Source organism: Marmota marmota, unplaced genomic scaffold (assembly GCF_001458135.2).
Source record: "Marmota marmota marmota unplaced genomic scaffold, marMar, whole genome shotgun sequence".
Taxonomy (NCBI): Eukaryota; Metazoa; Chordata; class Mammalia; order Rodentia; family Sciuridae; genus Marmota; species Marmota marmota.
The window spans coordinates 4,024,696-4,052,178 of NW_025999944.1; the positions used below are offsets into that span (position 1 = coordinate 4,024,696).

At 50.4% G+C, this 27,483-nt stretch overlaps 1 protein-coding gene and 1 long non-coding RNA gene across 4 annotated transcripts in view; one reads left to right on the forward strand and one right to left on the reverse strand.

Annotated features, from left to right (window-relative positions):
• The window catches only part of Dpysl2 (dihydropyrimidinase like 2), a 114,249-nt gene that overhangs the window by 8,906 nt on the left and 77,860 nt on the right, over nt 1–27,483 (reverse strand). For all 3 annotated transcript variants that reach the window (XM_015499459.2, XM_015499458.2, XM_048801553.1), the window contains exons 4-10: nt 16,437–16,601; nt 14,211–14,272; nt 13,871–13,951; nt 13,305–13,373; nt 8,880–9,000; nt 1,002–1,158; nt 363–504 (exon numbers count right to left, since the gene is read on the reverse strand). In XM_015499459.2, the coding sequence (XP_015354945.1) occupies nt 363–504; nt 1,002–1,158; nt 8,880–9,000; nt 13,305–13,373; nt 13,871–13,951; nt 14,211–14,272; nt 16,437–16,601 (797 nt within the window). The remainder of the gene's footprint in view (nt 1–362; nt 505–1,001; nt 1,159–8,879; nt 9,001–13,304; nt 13,374–13,870; nt 13,952–14,210; nt 14,273–16,436; nt 16,602–27,483) is intronic.
• LOC125616386 lies at nt 12,488–25,914 on the forward strand. The gene is made up of 3 exons (XR_007347020.1): nt 12,488–13,966; nt 21,157–21,162; nt 25,879–25,914. It is a non-coding gene; the product is annotated as an uncharacterized LOC125616386 (long non-coding RNA).

The window sequence follows — 27,483 nt, forward strand, 5'->3', positions numbered from 1 at the left end:
AAGCCTGAGGTGGGATAGAAATGCTAAATCCAGACAGCCTTCAGAGAGTCCATTTCCAACAGGACAAGAGCTAGCTGATTAAGTCACCAGGTGGCTGAGGAAGTTCTCTCCTGACGGGCACAGAAGTCACATATAAAGACTACATGTTTTCAGGCTCCACTGTCCCAGAGAGGATGATAAGGAACGTGTAATATTTAAGGTGAAATGACCTTTCAGGAGTAGTCATGGAGACGACTCCTACTTATGTAGGAGACTGCCACACAAGTACCAGCTTCTAGAATGTTCTCAACCAGCATCTCAAGTCCATGCCTGCAGATGAGGAAGCACCAAGGCGCACCATGAGTGAGACCCTTGGTCCTTACCACAGCCTTGTCCCAGATGACGGACATCCGCTCCTCTGTGCCGTTGGTGCCCTCGGGAATCAGGGTGAAGTTGTCCTTTCCTACGGCTTTCTGGGCAGTGTTGAAAGTGCAGTGGGCACTGCCAGTGACCTGGAGGTCTCCACTGGAAGGAAACATATAATAGGATAACACTGTGCCCAATCTGTCCTATGAAAAATCTGGGGGAACTCGTGGCACCAGAGAATCAGAACACCCAGGGCTCAGTCCAACAACACTAAAGAGTATGGAGGCCACCTTCACTAGGGGACACTCGCCAGCAGCCCACCAGCACTCTCCTCAGGCCTCCAAGGAGATGCCATCCTTGATGCACAGGTGAGACAACTTGTGGTCAGGGAGGTCAAGTCCTGCAGCCAAAGAGGGGTCTTCAGACACCAACTCATGCCCCATGGCTGACTGTCACGATGGCCCAGCTTTTTAATCAGGAACACCCTCCAGGGACAGTGACACAATGACAATTCCTTGTTCGCATCTATCAACCCCAGTTTGGTGCATAAGGGTCTATTTCCAAGCCTGCTCTGGGCCACCGCATGGTCACCTGTCAGGTCAGCTTGGTCTGAGGAGTCAGAGATTGTGGAGTGTGAGCAGGTGGCCAGGACTCACCAGGAGAGCAGGGAGTTGAGAAAGTCTGGAGTGGTTGGATCTGGGCTCAGGGGTGGGGAGGTGACAAAGGCAGCGGCCTTGGCCCAGTTCTTGCTCCAGTAGTGAGAGCCGTCAGTCCCCAAGCTGGCGGTGATGGGCTCGCCGTACACCACAGTTCCTGAGGGTCAGAACACATGTGGCTCAGTCACACAGGAGGAGGGGTGGGGGCCACCTTCACTGGGGGACACTGGCAGCCACCACTGCTCTCACCAGCCCTGTGAAGGAGACGGCAGCCTTGTCACAGGTGAGGCAATGCATGCTTGGGAGGCCACGTCCTTCATCTGGCCAAAGCCACCTATAGGGCATGTGCTCCCGGAAATTTCCTGTGAACCCCCCTGTGAAGCCTGTGCATTGTCCCTTGGTGGTCCTAAACAGCCCCCAGGCTTCTGCTTCCCACGCCTGCTCCCAAGCTCCAGGAACAATCTCCAGCTTACTTGGCTTCAAGCACCCCGCCCCAAGTGCCACCTAGGCTCTTCTTGGATGCACTCCAATGTGCCCTTGGGGCTCAGAAAGCGCCCTCTCCACTCACACGTGCCAGTGCCCTGCCCTGACTGGTTCTGTTGCAAGGCCAGCGAGAGGAAATCACCCAGGACAGAACAAGCCGAAGCCCTGGACAGCAAACACACCACCTCCAGACCTCCCGAGAGGAAGCCTGGACCCGGGTGGCCACGTGAGGGGAGCTGCCCGTGTCAGCTGCCACACCCATGGCCTTTGGTGGAGTGGCCACAGCCACACTAGCGAGGTCTCAGAGCTTCCAAAGCCTTGGCGAATTTGCTACAATGTCCAAGAAAGAACACCAGCTCCTGCTGCCCAAATCTTGTCCCCAACTCTGTCAATGCAGAGCCAGCCAGGTTTGGGGAGTCATTTATATACACGGGAGGGCAAACTGTGAGTGCCCTAAGCACAAAAATTTTAAAAATTAAAAAATAAAAGTAAAAATAAAATAAAAACCACTCCTCACTGAAACATCTACTGCCCTCACTATCCAAAGATCTCCTCTTTGACATCATGCCAAGAACAACTCGGCCTCACACCATCTGCCCCAGAATCCCATCCTCCGCTCCACTGAATGCCCAGTTTTGAACTTTTTTGACTCCTCTCAATGGAGACACATTGAAGGCAATTTATTCATCTGCACAGAGTAGGCACTCAAAAACTACACGTTAGATGGATCAAACGGCCCAATCATGTATTAATTAAAGGCATCAGAGCCGGAATTTGAGCTCAGCCAGCCACATCCACCTCTCCTACCGCAGGGTTCACCCCCACCCACATCGTCCAGCCTAGATTCCCTTCTCCCCAAACACAGGGCCCTCGGGGCCAAACCCGGCCCAGTCAGGAATGTGCTTCCCTTCCCCTCCACAGCTTCCAAAGCCTTATCACCAGATAATATTCCACAACACCCTCTTTGCCCGCCACTCAGAGCTGGCTCGGAGGAGCTGCCCCCTCCTGCCTCAGGAATTCCACAAAGAAGTCCCTGTTCAGCCAGGGAGTGGTGGAGGCCCCAGAAGGCCGCTGTCTCCGGGCAATCAGTCACAATCCCAAGCAGGAGGAGGGACTCCAGGACCAGGGGGCCTGCCCAGAAGGAAGCCCCCAGGAAGAAGAGTGCCACTCAGGATGACTGGAAGGGACCCTGCCTTCCTGATCCACTCAAAGACTCCCCCAGAAGCTGGTGCAGACAGCCCACTCAGCTCAACCCAAAGCAGAAAAACAGCATATGTGACAAGGACTTGTTACAGCCAAGGTCCTTCCCCAGATGCCAACAGCTGACCAGGACCCAGGGGCAGCCTCTCACAGGACCTCAGCTCCCAGCTTTGGGGTGGTGCATCCAAAAGATCTTGTTAAGTCTAACTTGATCCAGTTCAGTCCAACCCATCTGGTTAAGTCTCACTCTCCCGGCCCACCCAGGTCTGGAGGTCCCACCTACTGCTGCCTGCCTGTCTGAGCACAAAGGTGAGATCTGTGTAAGCCCTAGGAACACCAAGGATTCACAGTCCTAAAGGTCTTCTGGTTCTATCCCCACGGCTGTGAAAAAGTTCATGAGAGAAAGGTGCTTGGAGTAATAAAAACCAACCAAACAACCAGTAAAATCCCATAGTCGGAGGGCCTGGGGGTCCCTGAACCAATGCCCACATTTCCCGGGTTCCACGTGACTTGCCATGACTCATCCTCTCACTGAATCTGCTCCTCAGTCCTGCCCTTGGAAACTGAGCACCAGGAGGGCATGGTGCTAGGAGGGCTGGCTTCATCTCTCCCTGTGAAATACCACTCGGATTGGGGTAGGGAGCTGCTCAAAGGTCTCTTCCTTCAGCACCCAGGACACCCACCTCACAAGAGAACAAACTCAGCCTTCAGCCTCTGGAAACCCCTTAACTTGATGGGTTGGGGCTTCCAAGGCCACTGCTGACCAGAACCTCCCTGCTTAGTCCAAGGATAAGCAAGGACTCCTGTACCTGAGCCAAACCAAGATGGCAGCATGCATGGACAAGAAAGGGGGCACTAAGAGAAAAGGGGAGCCTCTTGAGGGTCATTTCTGCTTTGTTCTGTTATAATTCACTGAGGGATTCAGAGGTTCTTGCTGTCTTTGGACTTTATTTCTGTTCTTCAGTTCCAAAGGCAGGGCAGGGATTAACTACCAGTCCAAGGCCTCCACCTCCAGGCAGCATGGGTCTACAGAATGAGGCTCTCCCCAGTGGCCTGATCACCAGTGGCCTGGTGCCTCCCCCAGGGCTTTTCTCCCCATCTATAAACAGCCCTGAATGAGCTTCCGGAGCTCAGTCAGGCCACAGACACCAGTGAGCTTGCATGCCAGAAATAATTGCCACTCATAATAATAAACCACAGAATGGCTTAATTGGCCTTTCTGCACTTCTCTAAACACACTGCTGACGCTTTCTTGGCGGCCCTCGGAGCTTCATGATTTTCTTCTCCAGGGAAAGTCTAAACTGAAGGATGTGACCCCAAGCCAGCCTCTGGCAGACTCCCTCGTAACCCTGGGAAATGCAGGGACTCACAGGGGACACCCGGGTGATGTTTATTCACAACCAGCCTGGGGCCAGGGTGCATTCGTGAGGAATAAATGCAAGGTCGGGGTTTAAAAATGTTTGACAGCTCCTGGATCCTACAGTTCGTCATTTCCCATGAATGAGAAGCAGCAGGGCAAATCCAAAGTAGGAACAAAGGAAGATCACGTGTGTGTATAACTCAGAATGCAGCACAAGAGAGACAGAAAAGAGCCTGGGACGGAAAAACAGAGGGACAGGCACACACCACACACACACATACACACACACCAGACTTGCTCTTTCAGAGAACCCATGCCGCACCCATCAGCCTTGGGACCGTGCTATCAGATTTTGGTACTAAGAGTGGTTCTAGGGAAACAAAAATCTCAAGACTGAGTTTTAGGATTGCTTCTGAGGTTGTTGGAATTGGTTTTCTAATCCGATTCAATTTAAAAGCCTTAAGGTTTCTATTTCCAGTAAAGACAGCCCTTGCAGTCGATGGCACAATGGGGCGATAGATACACAAAATCCGACTCCTGATGCTCCCTATCAACACTTCTAAGAGGCAAGATTCTGGGCGACACTGTAGAACATTTTTGTCAAACTGACAAAATGTCATGAGACTGACTGTTGCTCTTAATGGTGCTGGAACCAAGTGGGGAAAGAAAACAATGGATTCAGGGGTTCGAATTCCCACATCAAGCACCACGTAAATGGCCTGAAAGAGACTCTTAAGTCTCACAGATGCAGAAGTGAGATGGCTGAAAATCAAAAGCAGGATCCAGCTGAATTATAATGCAAACTGAATTCTCGCCAAAAGGGCACGAATTGTTCAAAGGAGAGAGTGTTGACCCAGAAGGGCTCGTCTCTGGACAGCCTGTGGACTCAGGTGAAAACCTCTTCCTCCCTGGGGTCTCCAGCCTGCTAGCCCACCCTGCAGGCTTCAGACTTGCCAGCCCCACACTTGCATGAGCCAATTCCTTAAAATAGATCTGTCTCCATCCCCCACCCCCTTTGGTTCTGTTTCTCTGGATAATCCTGACTAATAGAGACTTTGGTAAATTTTATTTCACAACCCAACCCACCTGCCACTCTCAATTCTAATTCTAGGTGGCTGTGTGGTGCACTAGCTGAGCCCTAAGGATTCATCCCAAGCTGAGGTGGTCCTCACGATGCCAGAGCACACCTATTGGCCTGCAGGGCATAAGAACTCTTGTCCTGAATCAGGTTCCCAGGGCTTAAAAGCCCTCAGCAGCCACAGCTGAGTCTGTCTGCCTCTGGGTTCTGGGGGTGGTTTGAGGAGGAAGAAAAAATAGCAAGTCCACAAATGATGTCACTGGGCACCGCCCACGGGCCGCCATTCACACACCAGTTTTCACATAGTGACAGAGGCAGTCGGAAGGAGACCATTCTAGGAGAGAAAGACCCACAGTGAACCCCTTGGACAGAAAGATGCCCGGGAGTCTGGAACTACTTTCCCCAGGCCCCATGATCTGAGGTAAGATTCAATTTCTGCCTTCTGGTTCCTCTTCCAGGAAACAAAGCATGAAACTGACCGGGGTCCGAGTTCCTTTCACGCACAAAAACTGTCCCAGACATCCTGGTCCTCGCTGTGTTTTCATTTCCTAATCTGCAAAACGGGTTGACGCCATCTGTCCGGCTATGGCCTGGCACAGAAGGATGGAGGCAGCCCATGTCCAGGAAAGATGGGCTCAGTCGGGTCGGGTCAGGCCAGCATGGGAGATGTTCATCTCAGCGTCTCCCTTTTATCTCAGATCCTCACTTTCCTAAACATCTAGACACACGGACGTCGTAAAGGACCACAGGGGACGTGGGAGACACCGAGGTACAGGGCCTCACCAAGAGAAGCACCTGTCACTGCTTGTTATGAGTTACCAACTGCCCATATTTGTAGAGAAATTCTGAGTTCTGGCCCCCTGAGGCTCTGTGTAGGTCCCCAGCCCTGCTTGGCTTATACCTCCTCGGTAGCACTGATCGTGTCCCACGGTCACTTTATGGTCAAGAGTCCCTTTCCTGCTGCTGAAGGAGCTGGCTGAGGCTTGGGATGGTGTCTCGTCCCTGATACCTAGGCCTGACGTATCACATAGGAAAAGTTTGCTGAAGGAAAAAAAAAATCTCTCTCCGTTTCACAGACGAAGGGGTGGAATGGCTGAAGGCTGGCAGTGCCTGAGACCTCAGACCTGGGGGCCAGAAGAACCCACCGAGGCAGAAAAGCAATCCTTAGCAGAAAAACTTTGCCCTAAGTTGCCGGTGTCTTTGCTCTGCTTGCCTAACAAGTCTGAGGATAAACCAGCCCTTCATTCTTTCATCATGAGGATAACTGGTAGAAGTTATTGTATACATCTTTACCTACATTATCACATTTAAACGGCATCATTGCCCCATGAGGTGAGTGATGATTACTACCCTCCCCTTGCAGGAGGTTGCATGGGAATCCTTGCTTCCACATTCCCCAAGCTTCTGCCAGGTGTCAGGCTCCAGTTTCTACCAGGTTCTTGAGGAGGGAAGCCCCAGCACAGGGAGACCACAGCATTTCCTAGTCTAACATAATCTCGAAGTGTGCAGGTAAGTCAGTCAAACATTAACGTGGAGATCTGTGGGCTGAAGTTAGACACCTGGCAATCGAGCCCCAATTCCACACTTTAATAGCCCTGACCTTGTTGACTCAGCTGCAAAGGAAAACAAAATATAAAAGTTACTGCCTGAGCTGCCTCCTGAAATTGTCAGGGAGTCCCAACAAGGTGGAAAGAACCTTAATGGCCGGTGAGGTTGGCCAGGGTTCCTGTCCTGCTCGTTAGCATCCAAGTGCACTGAAATTCCTTCCAGCAGGTCAGGTCTGACACGAAGGCTTTCATGGACTAAAAGGGTGACAGTCCAAATGCAAAAGCCACGTTGGCAACCGTGGTGTGGGTACAGCTGGACTAATCCTGGGAGGTTCTGGAACTAGAAAAGACTGAAATCGTTCCCTTTGGTGCTCACCCCCGAGACACACACAAAGCTGAAAGTTAGTGGAACAATAGAGGGCAGCGGCCCCCTGGATGCTTCAGTAACACTGCAGACCCTCATTTGGATAAGAAAACTCAGGTACAGAAAGAAAGGGCTTCATCACTGCTCAGGGGCTGGTCCCCCAAGACCACCAGCCCTGACTGCAGTCTGGAGAGAGTCCACACGGTCCATGCTCCAGTCTGGGCAGGTGAGTGTCTGCATTCAGGTACACACTAGATAACAGGGCCACAATTCAAGATTATTTTAAACTGTTTGCCTGACTGGTGAATTATTATCATCCAGGCACAGAATAATTGATAAAAGATACAAAAATCAACTGCCCTCTAGATTCTCCTTTTGGACACTGTGTGAACAGCTCCCACGCTACATGGTACTGCGACAGGTGATCAGTGTTGTGGCTGAGCCCCACCTGGCCGTCGCACAAATGTGTGTCTGGGCGATGAAGACATCATCCGCAAGGTCTCCTTGGATGGATTATATTACTCCTGAGGAGATCATATCACTTTAGGGGAATGCTTACTGCAAAAAAGCAATTCCTTGAAACTGCCGGGAGAGGGCAGGTTCCCAAGAACGCACCAGCAAAGCAATCACTTGAGAGGCCCAGAGAGCTCCCAAGAACAGGGGCTGGGAATTGCTGGGTCTGAGCAGGCAGTGCTAGGTCCATCTGGAAGCCATCTCCTGGGACCAGCTGATTTAGTGGTCATTGAGCAATTTGTTCTGGGGCTTGTATGAAGTCACCCACCAGTGAAATAAATCCCACAGCCCTCCCTGATCTGTGTGGATCACATTCCACGGGGAGCTGGAAACGGAGCTGTAGAGGTCAAAGTGCTCCCTACTGACAGAAACAGAGAGAGACAAAGGTGCAGACAGAGACTAAGAGAAAGAGAGGCTGATAAAGACAAGACCAAGTCAAGAGAAAACTAGAAATGGACAGGTAGAGAGGCAAGCGGGTAGGGAGAGAGACAAAAAGGAAGAAGGGGGCTCCTTTTCTCATGTTCATTTCAGATCAGACTAAGATCCACCATCAAAGCCAACTCTGGGCTCCCAGGCTTCCTGTTGGAGGAGCTAACTCCCAAGCTGGGGACCACAGGTCTCTGCTGTATTCATTATGCATAAGATGCTCCACAGAAGGAAGCGTCCCCCAGGAAAGCGCTGGAAGCTGCACTCAATGAATTAGTTTCCAGAGCCTTCTCAATGACTCCCTAGTACGAACAGAGAGCCAGCCTTGCCCAGAATGCCTCCATAGTTTATTGAAGTGGGGGGTGTACTCAAGCACCAGAAACCTGCCCAGGATCTTATCTGGGGCAGAATGGCACACCCTGCCCAGCATGAGGCTTTCTGACCTACCCCGCCGAGATCACCAGCCTCGAAGGGGAGACACCTTTGCAAAGTAATGTTCCCCAGAAGGGCTCTGTAGCAAATGAAAAATGACGTCACCCATGTATGTGCCTAATTTATTTAGACTGCATCAAATTAAATCCCACTTTTCTACTAGGGCGGGGGGGGGGGGGAAGCCACCAGGGGCTGCGCTTANAGGTACAGAAAGAAAGGGCTTCATCACTGCTCAGGGGCTGGTCCCCCAAGACCACCAGCTGCGGCTTTAAATAGATAAGAACAAGGCCCCAGGAGAGGAACAAAGGCAGGAAACTGGAGCTCCCTGCCTTGCTGGGCTGTAATTAGGTTAATGCTGGAACGTGATAAAAGTGTCCCAGTTGGCATGAGGGTCGGAAAAGGAGCCCTCCTGGGTGATGAGCCCTCCCTCCCGCCAACCTGTCCACAGCCAGGTGGCCCAGCCCGCAGCACTTACCCTTCTTCCGGGCCTGGGCAATGACTTCAGCCGCGCTCTTGCTCATCACCTTGGTGATGTACAGAGGGCAGTTGGTCTGGTTGCCAATGGTGATGGAACGATTCACGGCTTCCGCCTCGACCTGCAGCAGAAGAGCGAAGTATAAGAATTCAGCCCACCCCAGAGCCCCCATCTTTATCCTCCACCCACCAAGAGACTGACTGCTGTGTCCCCAAGGTTCTGCCCCAGGGGGCACCCAGTGTCAATCAAAACCGGAATGGTTGCAGGGATAGGGCCTTATTCCACAAGCTGACAACATCAGCATCAACCGGGTCCATAAGAAACCCAGTTTCCTGGCCTGGGGACCAGATTCCAAGACCTGAAGACCAGAACTCCAGGAGCAGGGCCCAGCCATGGGGGATACAACATGCTCAGGGACCATTACTCTTGCTAATGTTTGAAACCCACCACATCCAGGGAACTGGCTGATCTCTATTCAGTACATTGGTTCAGCAGCCAGTCTTGAGCCAAGACATTGAGTACTGTGACTCTGGACTGGGCTTCTGTCAAAAGCTCATGAATGAAACCAGCATCACCCCCAAAACAATGCACCCTCACAGGGCTCAGGACAGGGACAGGCAGCAGCAGCTGTGAGCACCAAGGGCCTCTGTGTGCACGCACCAACACGGCCGGCCAGCCGCTGCCTGGTACGCCCTTGAGTCCCAGAGGGGAGGACTGAGCTCATAAATTAACCCAGTATTCCCAAGTTGGCCAGGGGCTCAGGTTCCCCACTGGCTGTAACTGGTAAACCTGGCTCTGCACATCAGCTGCCTCAGTGGACAGTATTTTAAAGATCCCCTGTGAATACCCATCAGGGAAGACTCCCCAGATGCAGTTTATCTTCAGGGCAATCAGCGATGTGTGTCTAAAATGGCAGGTAAAGCTGTGTCAATGCAGCCTCGAGAGGTCACGGGCTCCTTCCAGCAACCTGTGGTGTGCACTCACCAAGGGGAGGGAAGGGGTGGCCTGCTCCTCCTTGCCCTGCCCCCAACTCTCCCAGTGTAGGCCTGGTTTGCAGCAGATGCTCAATAATGTTTGCTGCACAAATAAATGACTTCACTTTATTAAGAGTACTTAAAGCTGGGCATTCCTCAGAGCTGGTACTTTCCACCTGGAGTCGCTAACCCAGTATCCCCAAGTTGGCCTGGGGCTCAGGTTCCCCGCTGGCTGTAACTGGTAAACTAATGGCGAGAAATAAGACAGCTCCATTCACATGTGGCCGTCTGAGCACCACCTATGTGAAGAGGGCTGTCTGGAGGTCCACAGGCAGGGCAAATGGCTCTTGAACATGCTCATTAAACACCCAAATGTTTTTAATTCCTGGCATAGCTGGAGAAGGGACCCACCCTCCCTCTCCAGTGCTTCACAAGTCCCCAGAGTGAAGTATGAAGAGGGCTCTGCCTCAGTCCTCAGCACTTCCCAGGGATGCCAGAAGCTACCCAATTCAATGTCCCACACAGACACTTCTGACGGGGAAGAGGCACTATCAAGGATTCCCTAATGAGGCTTTCTGACCTACCCTACCGAGATCCCATTTGCAAAGTAACATTCCCCAGAAGGGCCAGCCCTGAACTAGCGTGTGCAATGGGTCTAATTAGGGGGACAAGGAGCCTTTAACCAGGGGCTCTACCTCTGTGGGACTGACTCCCACCAGGACCAGCCTTGGACAGAAGAATCCAGGTCCAGGGCTCTGTTTGGATCTGCATACCTGCTGTGTGCTATGTGCTGTGTGTGAAGTGAGCTGGTCCCCACCCCTGCCCCAGCCAGCAAGAGGCTCAACTGAAACCTTCGCTCCTTGGAAGAGAAGTCAGTTAAACCCCACCTCTACCATGAGTTTTACCCTCCTTATGTGTGGGCTTCTGGTACATAATCATACACTGCTCCACACAATGCTGAACTCTGTGAAAACAGTAGGACAGTTTAAAAGTAAAATCTCTGCCTTGTTATAGGGCTCTCGGGGACTTGGGAAGTCATCTATTCCCACCTTCTGTGAGGGAAACAACCTATCCAGAGACACACACTGTCAGTACACCACCTGCTCAACAGCACTGGTCCCCTGGGCTCCTGGCAGACAGTGCATGACATTCTGTGAGGCCCAGCCGGGAGTTCCCCTCTCCGTGAAGCATTCTTCATCACCCGCATCTGAGTCCCCCATGCTCTTCCCAGTACCAGGGTCTCCTTGCTCCTAGCTCATCACATTCTGTCCAATGCACTTGCTTCCTATCTGCCTAGCTCGTGAGTCCCTTCAGAAGGGACCATGTTTCTCTCATCTCTCTGCCCCGCAGAATCCTGCACAGCCCCAATCAGAACACCTGCTCAACAATGGAATATTACTCAGCCATAAAAGAGAATAAAATCATGGCATTTGCAGTTGGAGAAGAAATGCTAAGTGAAGTCAGCCAATCCCAAAAGAAAACAAATGGCGAATGTTTTCTCTGATATAAGGAGGCTGATTCATAGTGGGGTAGGGAGGGGGAGCATGGGAGGAATAGACGAACTCTAGATAGGGCAGAGGGGTTGGAGGGGAGAGGAGGGGCCGGGGATTAGCAAGGATGGTGGAATGTGACGAACATCATTATCCAAAGTACACGTATGAAGACATGAATTGGTGTGAACACACTTTATATACAAACAGTGCTATAAAAAAATTGTGTTACATACGTGTAATAAGAATTGTGATGCATTCTGTTGTCATGTATTTAAAAAATAAAAGCAATTTTAAAAATTAAATAAAAAAAAAAGAAAGAACACATGCTCAGTCACCTCTCGCCCATTACAGACAGTGATCTCCAGAATTCTCTCCAATCTCCTCCATCTTCTCAGCTAATGACCAGGGAAAACCCTACTGAGTGGTCCCACATGGTGTGTTGGGAAGAAAAGCATATGGCGGCAGGAAGGTGTTGGTAAGTTCAAACTCAGTTAACATCATGATGTGAGTGGTAGAAAGACCCTGAAACCACATGGAAACTGGACTGTAGTATTAGCTGCTGCTTCCTATGTGTTGAGGGCTCTCCCCAATGGGAGGGTGTGCTCAGAGCCACTCAGAAGGTTTCCATGTTTTATTCCCTTTACTGCCCACTCAGGGGGTAGCTCACAACAGACCCCTCTTGGCAAACTGACAAAGGGAGAGGAGGTGCAGCTGGAGTGAGCGTTTAGAGCTCTAACTCTACTGTGCCACCCATCAGGCCTCTAAGACTCCCTGTGACCCCTCCTCATCTCAAAGGACTGTCACAGGGTGAAATTACTCAGGGGAAACACCCCGGGCACAGAGCAGGTGCCTCCAAGTCAGATGAAAAGACATTCCCTGACTAGTGCATGCCCTGAGCTGTGTCTCCAGAGGAGCCTTCCCAACTAGCTGCTGGGGGCTCCAGGGAAGCCTCCCACGCTGCACCCGGTACAACCAGAACAGCTTCCCCCCCCCCCCGGCCCGCAGCTCTCCTTCCCAGTAAACCCAGGCGGGCTGTCTTCCTGTTTGCTGTGGGACAGCCCTAAAGCTCTGCTTCAGTGGTCCTGCCCCTTTACAGCCCTCTGGTCCAGCATCTTCCTTCGCCTGTTTCTGGAAGAAAACTCCTAATTTCCAGCCTCCATCTGCCCAGGTCCTTGGCAGTTGCTCTTCCTCCTCCACACCTTCTGTTTTTCCACCAGTTCTTTCTGTAGAACATCTGTTTCTTTCTTTCTGAGAACATCTGTTCAGAGTCCCTCATTGTTCTCTTGGCTCAGAGCTGCCAGACTCGGCCTTAGCCAGCTCTGCCACAGCTTGACCTTGACCAAAATCTGCAAAGCATTTAAAGGCCAAAACTTCTACTTGGGAAGAAGAGATTGTCCGTCATCTACACCTACACGATTGTGAGCCCCCTTCCTGTTCATAATCGTGACTCACTCATCCCAGCCAGGGCCCTGATTCTCGGCTGTGGCGCCAAACAGGATCCTGCTCTAAATTTTCCTTCCCCAATTTTAAAGGTCTGTCCACCAAACTCTGCTGATCATGTTGTACTCTGTGCAGGCTTACCACGGAAAAGCTTACTACCCCCCAGAGACACAGAAGAGCTTTGTGATCTGCATTCCTGTTTTGGTAACTGGCTGCTGGTTATAAACTACTAGGCGACAGGAAGATAATCAAGAGCTTCCCAAGGAAGGGCTTGGAAAACCAGAGAGGAGCACTCAGGCCACACAATCCCACGCTCTACCTCTGGGCTCTGTGTAACACTTCATTTTGCCTGTGTAGACATACAACGCACGCGTGCACACACACGTGACCCATAGCTTCTCAGAGAGACCAGTCTGCACGAGAAAAGCCCCGTTCTCAACAGGCACGAAGTAGACTCTGCATGCTCTGCACAGCACCCAAGGGACCTCAAGTCCCGTATCCCATCTGGGGGTGTTCACCTCCTCAGGCCGGCTCAGCACGTGCCCCTCAGGGCCTGTGATGCCCAGATCCAGGATCCTCTGCTGTTCCTGAAAAGTGTAAAGAAAGCCAGGTGGTCAGGAAGCTGGCCTTCAGGTCTGACCAGCAGAGACCTGGGACCAGGGTTACCCAAGCAAGATGTGAAATTGGCTCTGCTGATCACTCTGCCCTCGTCCCAAGACCTTATAAAGAAAAAGGTTCACTGCCCTATACCCTGGCCTGTCTGACCAGCCTCTTCAAACCTCTCAGCCTTCCCCTGGGAGGCTGAGAGCAATATGCTCCTGGTCCTCAGCCTCAGCCACAGTGTAAGATGCCCAGGCGCGACCAGGGAGCTTCCGAACCCCACCCAAGGCAGCTGCACTATGGTTCCAAGGGAAACAGCCTCCTTGAAAGAGGGACTGGCTAGCGGGATGCTCATGCCTACAGGGAGACTGCAGCGGAGTCCAGCCCAGGAACACCAGGCCCTCTGATCTCCCTCCGTGGAGTTCAGCTACCCAAGTCACCCTCCAGGAGATGCAGAAATGATGCAAAAAAAAAAGCCCCCTACCTCTGCAATGATGTCGCCGTTTTCCGCGTGGACTTGGGCTATGGCACCAATATCCCGGATCACACTCAGTACTTCATAAATCTGAGAGAGAGGAAGGTGGGATCAGTCAAGGACTCCGCAATTTACAAAGCAGCACAAACCAAAAGGACACGGATGAGAGTGAGAAGCCAGGGCTAAAGCACTGGGCTCACATTCTCCCCAAAGGCTGAATCACATTCGTAAATGACTCCACCAGCCAAGCCCCACAAAGCTAAGGGATGTACGTATACTGGAGAATGCTTTCCCAGGGGGCAGCAGTGGCCACATGCCCACAAGCCCATTCAGAAGAGCTGACGCTTACCTGGGAATCCGTTAGCTGGAAGCGATCTTTGAAAGCCATGTACACGAGGAAGGAGTTGACCCCTGGTGACAGACAAAATAGAGAGGGAGACGTGACTTTTAATTCACAAACCCAAACCAAATAATCAGAAAGGGAATGAGAAAGTGATGCTACCACGTGTGTGTGTGTGTGTGTGTGTGTGTGTGTGTATGTGGGAGAGAGAGAGAGAGAGAGAGGAGAAAGGAAAAGAGACAGAGATGGAGATACAGAGAGAATGATAAAGCATAAAGCAAACAGGGTAAAACATAAACAACCAATGAATTCTGGGGACAGGGTTCATGAGAATTCCTTTGAGTAGTCTTACAGTTGTTCAGGAGCTTTAAAATGATATCAAAATGAAAAGCTGAAGTGGTATACACCCATGTTCATAGCAGCCCAAGTGGCCATCGATGGATGATGAGATAAAATCTGGCCTATACATGCAGCAGAATTTCACTGAGCCTTAAAAAGGACATTCTGACACCTTCAATAAGACAAATACCACGTGATCCACTCCTGTGAGGGGCCTGGAGAGACAGGAAGTGGAACGGGGCTGGCTGCCTGGGGCTGCAGACAAGGGCACGTGGAGATGCATTGTTTAATGTGCAGAGTTTCAGTGTAGCAGGAGGAAGGGTTCTGGAGATGGATGTGCTTAATGCCACTCTCCTGGACAGATGGTTAGAAGGGTGAGTTCTGGGTTGTGTGTATTTTACCACAGTTCCTATTTTTTTTTTTTTTAAGCTGCCCCCAACACAAGTCTGTCGTGCCTTTAACAAGAAAATGAATTAGAAGTTTCTGTCTGTGAAGATCAGTACCAAATGTCTTCTCTTTGGCAAGCAGACTGTACTCCTTGCCGATTTTTAAGAAACTCTTTTTTAAATAAAAAAAGTTCATTGGCTCAACAAGCAGACATCCCAGGCCCATCCTTTCGTCTCGGAGTTCTTGCTTCCCTGCCTCCCGAGGCACCAGACCAAACATCCCTGCCCAACATCCATCACAATGTTAAACAATCGTCCTGAAAACCTCCTTGCCTTGGAGCTTAATTCAAGCCACCTGGGGTGCTGGGCGCTGCCTGAGTTAAATGCTTCTGGACATCCTGGCCCTTCTCTCCTTGCTAGGCAACAGTTGTCATGGTAACTCTCAGGCCTGGTTTAAAGTAGATTCACTCTAAATATTGAAAGTTAAATCCATTGGAGTCTGGTTATGCTCAAATGTGAAGAAGGTCAAAGGTTACCCACTTTTCTTGTTTGTGGAATCTTCAGGCTGGAAAGAAACATCACAGTGCAGTATGCTCATGTGGGAGATTTTTTTTTTTTTTTTTAAAGGGAGAACCATAAACTTTAAGCAATTTGCCCAAGGTCACACAGCTAGCCTGTGGAAGGGCAAAGAAATAAGGCTGAGGTTCTAGCTCTCCATCCTGCAGATTCTGCACCACATCTGTGGCTGCCCCCACCCCCACCCCATCCACATCCACACCCACGCCCAGGTTTCCCTCCTGCTGTGGATCACAGCACACAGCACGCCTGAGCCTGGAAGTCCCCTACATGCATGATGCTTCCCTGAAGGTCAAGACCCAGTGAGGTCAACAAGTGGCCCCAGAAACCCAGTCCACAGCCAAGTTCAAGAAGACCCGGAAACACCACGTGGTTTGACTTCCCCACCAAACCCCTGAGCCCCCAGGCTCCTGTGAACCGGAGTCCTGGAGACACCTGAAGGTGGATTCCTCCCGCCTCCCAGTGAATCTCTCCAATCCCTGGAAATTGTGAAACAGAAAAGACCACTTAGGTGTGAGGTGTCCCCTCACTCTCACATTGACCCTGGACTCCAAGGCTGCACAACACTCACAGCTCAGGTACACCCTGACTGCCCAGCAGCCTCACGGGGCTCATACAATGCTCACCACATCCCCAACTCCCAGCCTGGCTAGAGAGCAAGAGTCCTTGAGACCAACAAGCTGTAGGTAGCTGTCATCCAAAAACAGGCCTGTAGCAGGGCTCACATTCTCTACCAACCATGACTGCAGGGGGTTAGGCCCTCCAGTGAGCACGGGCTGCTGCCCAAAGCCCGCTCTCCTTGCTCAGGGCCAGGCACCAGCAAAAAGCACAACTGGGATCCAGAGGCAGTACCCAGAGCATTTCCCCAGGGCCCTGCCAATGCCTGGATGGAAACGCAGCCATCAGCAGCGGGTGTCAGGGCAGCACCACCTACCGTGGTCCTTCACCAGCGCCTCCATCTCCTCCTGGATGCCCTTATGCCACTCGGTGATGTCCACGTGCAGAGAGTAGTCACAGCAGGACTTGCTGTCGGCCCATTCCCTCCACTGGTCGAAGGCGGCCAGCAGGCTCGTCCCAGGCTCGGGAACAACGTGGTCAACTAGGAGAGAAGAGACACGCGTCGTCATCTTCAAGAAACTCACAGGCCACGGCTGGCAGGTGTTTTCCCACTTGACCCCTGAACAGGGTTTCTTGGGTTCGTCAGCCCCTAAGAATGCTCTGAAGCCAGCTGAGGAGGGGACGAAGGAGAAACCTGTCCTTGGATGCTCCGGGGAAACCACACGTGAACTGCCCAGATCTGATTTCCCAGCTCCAAGTCCCTAACCCGGGGGCACGTTTCGTGGACAATGTGTCCTTATGAACAATGGCAGTGTCAAATGACCGGCCAGAGGAGCCAGAACTTCTTTGTGCTGATAGCTGCCAGGAGACGCCCCCAGACAGCTAGGCACTGGGGGGACTGGAGCACAGCCACACACACCGGACCTTTCCAGAGTGCCCAGGCTCAGCCACTCTCCCGTGGCCGCTCATGTTTCTGCAACATAATACCAGTCTGTAATTTAAGGGAGATCTTTCATCTTAAGAGTTCAAAGCATTCTAAAACGGTGGCTGCTGTGATATTATTATGGAGGTAGGCTGACCCGGAGGACAAAGGACCATGGGCTCAGGCTACCTGGAGTCTGTTTCCTGGCTCCCCTTCAAGGTACCCTTGGGTAAACTACTTAATCTCCATGGTCCTAAATGTCTTGCTGGTTTAAAATGGGGGACAATATTACCCAGCACAGACATTTATCATGGGGATTAAATGAGAAGCGTAGCTATCACCCTTATTGAGCTCCCTGATGTAAACCCTCCAACAGTGTCCCCTTGCACTTCATTTGAAGATTAGAATCCCAGGCAACCTCCACACATGATCCTAGATCAGCCCCACCTTGCATTCTGCTCTCCAGCGCCAAAGGCTGTTTTGGGGGTGCTGCACCCCTAGCCTGTCCTCCCACCACAGGGCGCTTGCAGGTGCCATTCTCTCTCCTAGGCCTCGGGGAGCTCTCACCCAGCCACTGTGATGACAGGCTTCCTAGACTACTGTCACCCATCTTTATAGGAAGCACTTCAGAAATACAAAGCAAAAGGATTTGTCCAAGGTTGAATCAAACTTGGGCAACAAGAAAGATGAAGCCCAGGATTCCAGATGCCTAAAGCAATGAGGCATTCTTCCTAAATAAAATATTAGATGTTCTGCACCCAGGTAAGCAGTTCTGAGCTAAGAAAATGCCAGCCTTGGCAACACGGTGAGCTCAGGTTTCTGAAATGAATCAAACCTTGCAGATGCTGCTAAACTGGGATCCCCTGAGCTTGGCTTTATATATGTCAGGGATATGGCCGTCGGACAGATTGACTACCCTGATCAGAACAGTATAAACTGTATATATGCACTAAATGTCCCACTGCACCATATAAAAATGCATGCAGTTACTATGTGTCAATTAAAAATTTTTAAAATATGGCCCACTGTGGTAAATTTCTTTGGATAGAATCCACTTTTTCACAAAGTATTGCAAGTATTAGTATAAAATATAAGCATATGTCTATGCAATCGATCAGACCCGATATCTGTAATACACTAACATTATCTAAAAAAGTAAAATCGGTGCACATTTTAAATGCAATTCTCTCCCTTGGTAAAATGTTACCAGAAATTATGACAAAACAATTCTAATTTTTCTTCTTAAATTGTGCCCCTGACTCCATCCTCACAAAAAAAAAAAAAAAAAAAAAAAAACACAGAAAAACCTCAGCAACAATCAGTTTGGACAGTCTCCAGGGTCACTCCCCTGCTTCACCTCTTGCCCTCCTCCAAACCTCCCTCCTAAGCAGCCAAGTGAGTTTTCTAAAACCTTTACTCAGCTGTTGCCAGTCGCCTGCTTAAATCCTTCCAGGGGCCATCCTCCATCTGCAAAGTCAAATTCAGACTCCTTCCCCAGGTCCAGTGGGTCTGGGCCCAGCTAATATCCCCAATGCACTCTGTCCCCTACCTGCTCACGGCCATGGCCACCCTGACAGCTTGTAACTTCTTTGGGCCACCCAGCACCTGCCCATCCCAGATGCCCCTTCTCTGGAAATCCACTGTCCTTGTTCCTCATCCTTCTCATCGGGTCTGTCACCATCCCACGGGGACACCACGATTTGAAATAGTTTCCATACAAGCATCACTAATAATTTGCTGTCTGACCACGCCCCCACTAGGACATAAATTCCTCAGAGCAGGGACTGAGAGTCGGGACACAGGAAGAGCTCAATAAATGATCTAAGTAAATAAAAGAATGTTGCCTCTCAGCTCTCACGTTCCGCCACACAGGATCAGGTGAAGCAGCCAGAGTTAGAGTCACCCCTTGGTATTACGAGGCAAAGTCTTGCCCATGCCAAAATCCACAGACGCTCAGGTCCCTTATGTAAAATGGCATAGCATTTGCATATGAACCATTCAAATCCTTGAGTGTCCCCTTCCTTCCTTCCTTCCTTCCTTCCTTCCTTCCTTCCTTCCTTCCTTCCTTTTTCTTTATTGTGCTTGGGATCAAATCCAGGGCCCCCAAGCAGGCCCCCTACCACTAGCTAAATCCCACATACTTTATATCATCTCTAGATTATTCATAATACCTAGAGGGATGCCTGCATGCCTCCGTTGGAGCGGATTCAGTGGATTCAGCATTACTAAATGCTTTGAAGCACATTTCAGTTTTGCTTTTTGGAACTTTCTGGAATGTTTTTTCCAAACATTTTCGACCTGTAGTTGGTTGAACCCACAGTGGGTTGATTCACAGATGCAGTGTGTGTGTGGATATGAAGAGACATCTGTACTGTCCTAGAGCCCGACAGCTTTTCCTGCTCATGCCCCAGAGCTGCTGTGAAGCCCAGAGGGCCCCTGCACAGCCATGCTGCCTGCCAATCAGAGGGCCGTCTTCCACTGGTGGCAGGGGATGAGGGAGAAACTTGTTTTCTTGGGATAGATGGAGATGTCCAGGGCTTGCCAAGCTCGTGTAAGGCCTGGGTTCAATCCTCAGTACTGAACAAAGAAAGAGGAAAGATTGCTTGAAAAAAAAAAAAAAAAAAGGTTTTAGGGCTCGGGATGTGGCTCAGTGGTAGAGCCCTTGCTAGTATATATGAGGCCCTGGGTTCATTTCCCAGTGCTGCAGAAAAATAAATAAATAAAAGTGATTTTTCTGATGATACAATCTTAAGTAGAAAATCTCAAATTTTAGGCAAAGTTAATATCACATCTAATCCAATCACCACCACCACCACCCTGCCAAAAACCAGCCTACTCGAATTTGGTATATTTCCTCTATACCTTTTCTCTACAGATTATATTTTTATTCTATTTTTTTTATTTATAGTTCGTCTCTTTTCAAAAATTTTTAAAATGAAAGATAATTATAAGAAGACTTGATTAAAGCAGAAATAGGAATAAAAGATGATATAGGAGGAAAAAAATAATGGTGGACATAAAATGAAACCAAGAACGAGGCCTGTCTGTATGGCGCGCGCGTGCATGTGTGTACTAAACACTTGTGTTTGTAGGTAGATGTATTTGCATGTGTGTACAGATAAATAACATTTGTCCTACACATGGCTGGATTTAAGGTCAGGCCTTCTAGCCAAAGTAAACAAGGAAGCCTGATATGTTCAGCAGATCTGTTTCCTTTGGGATTAAAAGAACCCACCCCTCTCGGGAGAAGGGCAAACACTGCCAAGGCCAAGATCCACAAGCTCACAGCTAGAGAATGATCCTTTCTGCTCTATTGCTCTCCGATGACTTTTAAAAATACTTTAATGTTAGTACTATTAGATAAAGCATTTGATAATATTTTTAATTTGCACATACATTACAGAGAAATAAGACAGTTCTGACCCTGGGTTATTTTTCTTTTGTTCCCTTTGTCACTGTTGGTATTAAATGAGCAGCTGCTTCTTTTTTAGTTGTCCATGGACCTTTATTTTTTATATTTATGTGGTGCTGAGCACAGTAGCCTCACACATGCCAGGCAAGTGCTCCACCACTGAGCCACCACCCCAGCCTTTAGAGCAGCTTCTTGATACCACAAACCTGGTGGTAAATGTTCCAATTCATTCTTCTTTCTTTCTTTCTTTCTTTCTTTCTTTCTTTCTTTCTTTCTTTCTTTCTTTTTTTTCCCCTTTTTTTGGAACCCAGGGCAATTCTAGGCAAGCCTCTACCAGTGAGCTGCACCCCCAGGTCTTGAATTTTTAGGAGAAAAAATATTATCTTTCAAAAGCTCAGTTCCTCCATCAGCTTCGCTTCCCTCCTTTAACCTGGGAACTCTGGGAAGCCCTGTGAGCATTCCCACTCCACGCCCTAGAGCAAGCACTCTCCCCCTCCCTAGCCCACACAGTGGGAGGTGTCTGCAGAGGACACCCTCAGACCAGTGACAGCCCACAACCCCAGGTGCCCCAGTGGTGGCAGATCACTTGTGTCACAGTCCTCATGCCCCGTGGAGCTCACAAGAACAACCTTGAGAGCTTATTAAAACCCAGTGTGGGCCTCACCCAGAGCTCTGAGACTAGGTGCAGGCTGGGACCTGGTGATCTGCATTTCTAGTGAGCACCCAGATCTGCTAAGGACCACTCTGACAACAGCCAATTAGAGCACAGTTTCCCATTTGTTTCCAGCCCTCCCCCTGCATTCACCAGCAGGACCTGTGGGCTCCTCAACAGTATCATGAGAACAAGCATCAGGCTCCCTGGCTGCAGTCCACAGCTGCCCTCCACGCTGGGCATGCAGAACTGGCTTGGGAGCCAGTGCCTAGCGCTGGGGACCCTTGAAAACTCAGCTCCAGAAGAAGCCGAGTACTTCAGGGAAATACTCGGGCTTCCTCCAAGACCTAGCGAGGCTGAGAAGCCCCTGAGGAGCTGCATGGGTTTTCCCACAGTCCTCTTCCCAACCGAGCTCTCCTGGGAAGAGCTCCTCTAAGGGAACAGGACAGAAGGTCATGCTCACTTCCGGAGGCAGCGGAGTCCCTGTTCGGATGCAAGCTGGAAAGACTTGCCCGGAACTCACAGGCCTTTCCTCTGGGGACCTTCCTATGCCATCCGCCCTTGCAAGAGGGAGCACTCAGCCACCAGCCAGACACCAGCCAGACACCAGCAGTGACAAGAGGTGGACCTTGGGGTCCAAACACCCCTATCCTGCCACAGTCCTCCTTGTTGTGCTCACACTCTGGGACTTGCCATTTTGTCACTAGAAAACACAGGCATGAAGCCACCTACCATGAACTACAAAAAGTCTACATAGGACCTGCAAATACACACACACACACACACACACACACACACACGGGCTTCCATTCCCTCAGGCTGTGCTGGGGAACACTATTGGGGATTCTGGGGGGAGTCTGGGAACCTGCTTGGTGGGGAAGCCAAGAACGGGCCAGGGACAGTGGCCTGAACTTGGAAGCTACAAGCAGAATCTGGAAGTACTTCCATCCAAACACCACCAGCTATTTCCAGAGGGCTATTACAAGATGCCGACCCTTAATCCAAGAATCCAAACCCCAAAATGCTCTAAAATCTGACACCACAAGTAGAAAATCCCACCTCTGACCTCATGTGACAGGTCCCAGTCAAAACGCAGGTACTCTAAAATATTGCATAAAATTACCTTCAGGCTGTGTACATAAGGTATATAAGAAACACAAATGAATTTCACATTTCGACTCAGGATGGCTCATTATACAATTGCTCTAAAACTTGAAACACTCTGAAATTTGAGATGTGTCTGGTCCCAAACATTTCAGATAAGGGCTATTCAAACCATATTACTTACATTAAAATTGTCAAAGGACCCTACATTTTTTAATAGCTTAATAGAGATATAATTCGCATAATACATTTTATCTATTTAAAGATACAACTCAGTGATTTTTAGTATATTCACAGATCTGTACAACTATCACCACAATCTATTTTTAGAGCAACTAAAAGAAACCCGTACCATTAGCAGTCCCTCCCCATCCCTCCTGCCTCTGTTAGTCCCAGCCCTAAGCCACCACTATCTACTGTCTCTATGGATTTGCTTATCCTAGACGAAGCTCACTCGCAGATACAATCACACACACAATGCGTGGGCTTGTGGTCTTGCTGCTGGTGCTTAGTGGGCACAGTGCTTGCAAAGCTCGTCCCTGCTGCAGCCTGAATCAGTACTCTGTTCTTTTTATGACTTCAGTGGCTCTGGCTTCCCTATTTTTATGCTTATTGCATAAAATAAGCATAGTGCAAAGACATAGAAAAATAGAATGCTTCTTGAAAATTCACATATCAGACCTGAATGTTTCAAACATTTTACTTATTTATTTATTTTAGATCACTGGAGACTCACATGCAGTTTTTAGAAGTGACACAGAGAGATCCTCATCTGCTCCCCGCCCCCCCCGCCCCCTGTTCCCCTGTCTGCGCTCTTCTTTGGCTTCCTGATGTTTACTCTGAAGGTCCTGAGCAGGGATTCTGGAGGTGCTGCCCCAGCTCGCTTGCATGAGGCTGCTTATCTCTCTCTCCTCTGTCTTTTCCTCTCCTGGTCCTCCTTCCTCTCTCCTGACCTGCCTCCTCCCTCCACAGTCTTCCTCACAGCCAGTCTTGGCCCCACACTTGCAGGCCAATGGATCTGAGGGACGGGCCCCACTTCAGTATAAGACAAGTAAGTGCCCATGATAAGCACCTCAAACAGAGGAGCCCGCTGGCAACAGCACCCGTCAGAGTGGGCACCTGCTGCAAGAGGGAGCTGCCCATCTTAAAGCTGGATGTGGGCACCTGGAGCCACCCACCCCTGCACTCCACTCCCTCTGCTGGCTACAGTTCCTGGGCCTGGGCCTGCTGGAGCAAGGTGGCCTGTTCCTTTCAGGCTGCTGGAAGATGGCTCAGGAAGAACCAGAACCAGAACCAGAGCTCGAGAGTGAATCTGGGAGCAGGACAGAGAGAAGGCCTGGATTCCCAACTCAAAGATTTCTTACTCTAAAGATGACCTTGAAAAGCCACCTCTGTCTCTTCGTCCCATTTTCACAGATGAACACAGACACAACGAGGATCCCCACTTTAGGAACCAGATGCCCCTCTCCTCGAGGCATGGGACAATGGCATGGAAAATGGAACCCTCTCATGAGTTCAGCCTGTGGCTTGGGAACGTCACCAGAATCCCAGCAGCCCACACTGGTGCAGGTTCCCAGCCCTCTGCAGACGGCTCTCCCACGCCTGCCCTTGCTGGTGCCCACGCTAGGCAGGTGGCAGGTTCAGGATCCCAGGGTCCCATATGAGGAGTGGAGCCTGCAGGGCTTGCCTCTGCGGTATGGCGGGCCCTCAGCAGCCTGAGGCAGGTGGCCCTGGTCTCCAGCCCTGGCTGACAGTCACCCTCACGGCTTGTCCCGGTGAGTGGTCAGCCCAACTTTGCATTCCTGAGCCCTTTTCCGTCACCCAGAACACATGCAGCTCCCTCAGGCCAGCGGATGGCAGAGGAATACGCAGTGTGAGGCGTGGAAGTCACTTCCGGGCATGAGGCGAAGAGCCCTTCAACATGCTGGCACCTCATAAAACCCTTCTCTCCAGGCCCCGTGGCATGTGGGCTCCTGGCATCCCAGATCAAAGGCCAGGCTAATGAGATCTGCGTGTCGTGACGAAGGGTCATTTACAATGTGTAAATCCTAAAGAGTGATGAACCAAACGATGAGCAGAAACTCTCTGACTCACCAAAAGCAGATGCAGGGGAATAAGAGACCCATCTGCAGGCAGCGTGGGTCAAGGCCCCAGGAACAGGCCCCCAGAGGCAGCCGTGGGCATGGCCTGGGCCTGGGGAGAGGACCCAGTGACCAGCCCACTCCCCCACCCTACTTTACACTTGACCTTGAGACTTGGGGGATTGCTGTCCCTCACTCAGAAAGGCCGTGCACAGTCTTGAGTGCTCTCTGCAAGGAAAGTTTCATCAAGCCAGGAGTCGTGTGGGGAGCAACAGTCAGAGAGCACAAATATCACTGCTTGTACCTAATGACACTTCTATCTGACCCTGAATCTCACTGACAGCAGCAAATCTAGCAGACTCCACCTGCAGACACAGTGGTTGGAACCAGAACAATTCTGAAGGTCTCTGAATCCACCTCTCACTTTTCTGATGAAGACTCTGAGACCCTGAGACGTTTCAAAAGTTGCTCAAAGATGGGTGATCAGAGGTAGCAATACCAGAATTAAATCCAGGACTGAATCTCAAATCTGCACCATTTCCTCTGCTCTTTATTCCACAGGAGAAACATTACCTATGACCTCACCACCCTAATAAGACCTACTATTCTTTTTCCACATTATCTTCCAGGTCTGTCTTCTACATGTATTTTATGTGGTATGACCACGGGGCATGCTCCCTTTTAATTGTGTGGGGTTTTTCTTTTTCTTATTTTAATTGCATGTGGTCTTAGAGTCATCATAATCTAATTTTTAGTGTGAGCTGCTCTTGGGGAATCTGCTATCATGTTCTCTACCACTTCCCTATTGAAGAACCCTTCCACTCTTCCTCTGTTATGAATACATTCGCACTAATGCTGTTTTGCATGGCTTTCTCTGGAGAGCCTTAGAGTGGGCGTTACTGGACGGACTGCAGTTCCTTATCCAGACAGCCACACTGTGATCCAAAAGTGTTGCCACTTCACTCTGCCACCAGCAACAGAGTGGGACGTCACCCCAGACAGTGCTAATATCCATTCTATCTGCTTGTTATTTAAGGGGGTAAAACACAAAACTCTTTCCACTCTACCAGGCTATCTCTGTTTCAGATGAACAGACCCTTTCCAAGACCAGCTGCAGAAAGTGATTGACAACTCAACAGAGCACAACCCAAGGGCCACATCTGCCATGTTAGTGCTAGTCCCTGGCCCTTCTCCCAGGTGCTTCTCAGGTATGTCAATCTGAGCCCTGACACAACTCCTTCGCCAAGGCTAAGGCCTCTGAGATCTAAGCATTTCTGAGTTCCTTGACCCGGGGACAGAGAGAAGCTGTGCTTTGTCTCCCCTCCATGTTTATGTTCACAGACTGGCACAGGCCTGATAGGAAATGCCATCTCCAAAACAGGATGACGAAGTATGGCCTGGGGAGAAGGCAGGAGAGCCAAAACCATTCAAGGGCAAAGCCTCCAGCCCCAGGTCCATGCAGAACGTCTCCAAGAGATGTTGAAATCCTCAGCTAAGCATGGGGCGCGGATTCTGCTTCCTGTAATTAGACAGGCATTCTAAATCTGAGTCGGAACAAAAGCCACATTGACAGTATCTCCCTGTCCCTTCACCGGTGGGGGAAGCACCAACCCAGCCTCCTACTTTTCGATCCTGGAATTCCTCTAGCGTCTGAAGTCCCGAGAAGCCACTTGACAGGCCCTCAGGCTGACCAGCTCTCCAATGCCTGGCACGGACAACAGGGCCCCACTGCACCATCTATAAAGCTAGGCTGGAGTATTGCTGCACTTATGAAAGAAACGTCCCCGCAGCTGTAGCCACCCACACTGAACTTGCTGGGACAGAGGTGAGACAACCATCCACGGGGAATCTTCAGTCTACCAGAGGCTCAGGGCTTTGGCTCCAGAGTCACCTGCCTGGGCTTGAATTCTGGGACTGCTGCTAACTAGTTCTGGGACCCAGGGCAAATTAATTAACCCTTCAGTGCCTCAGTTTCCCCATCTGAAAAAGAACAGCAACAGTGCCTACTTCCTAGTAGAAGGGTTCAAAGCGCGAACTCTGAAGTCTGAATTTGCACCCTGACCCTGCCGAGGATTAACTGTAACTTTGGGATCCTTTACCCTCTCTGGGCCTCGGTGTTCTCATCTGTAAAACGGACATCATGATAGTACCACTCACAGGGCTGCTGTAAGTAGTGTGTATAAAGGGCTTACAATAGCAGGTCCTGCATAAATCTGGGTCAGATAAACCCAGAGTAACAGGACCACCCGAGGATAAAGTGACCTGATGCAATTCCCAGCCCCACACTGTGATCCGCAAACATCCGAGCACCTCCAATGCAGCTTATGGGGAGACCAGCCGCACCCCTCGGCAGCAGGGGAGGGGCTCATGGGGCAGACTCAGGCACAGAGCGCCAGCCTGGAAGAACAGGATGCAGGAAGGGTCTGATAAAGGCGCAACTGAGAGAAGGAAGCAGGAGCCCACGGTGCCACAGGAAGACCTGGAACTGGTGCCATTCACCAGAGGGCAGTCTCCTGATGACACTAAGACTCTGGGCACAAACAGATCTGTCCTGTTTATACAGCAAGCAGGCACTGATGGTAAGTCAGAGACTCTCTGTCAACAGATGTAAATGCAGGCATTCACCTCACAGGCACCCCAAACCTGGGACCCCAAGATGTGAACAATCTCCCATCACATAGGACATGCTAGGAACAAATTCACTTTCCATTTTATTAGAAATCAAATGCAAATAAAACTGGCAGTAGCAACAGATAAGCCAAGCTGTCCTCATTAACAGAATTCATGTCATTCCAATCAAAAGCAAAGAAACCTAATCCTGCGAGTGGGTCCCAGGGGTCCCAGGGAACATCAGCTCCATCTCCACCAGGCTTTGAAGATGATGAAATGACTCCAACTTTCAAAACCCCAGAAATACAGGGAGCCCAGGCTGGATGGATGCCCCAGTTCTGCCCTCCCCACACGTATGTATGCATGCATGTTCACATGGGCATGTGTGTGTGCGTGTGCGTGTGTGTGTGTGTGTGTGTGTGAGCGTGACAGGGAGGGGAGGGTGGAGACGAGTTCCCTCCCTACTTCCTGGGTCCTGGGATGTTGCAAGGAAACACGGGAGACTTCCCAGTTCTCTCCACAGTCTGCCAGAAATAAATTCCAGACTATGAACAAATTACAGCAAGACGAGAGATATAATGAGCAACGGAAAGCCTGGGGGCTGTGGCGACAACCCAGCGGTGCTCCACGTGGGGACGAGGT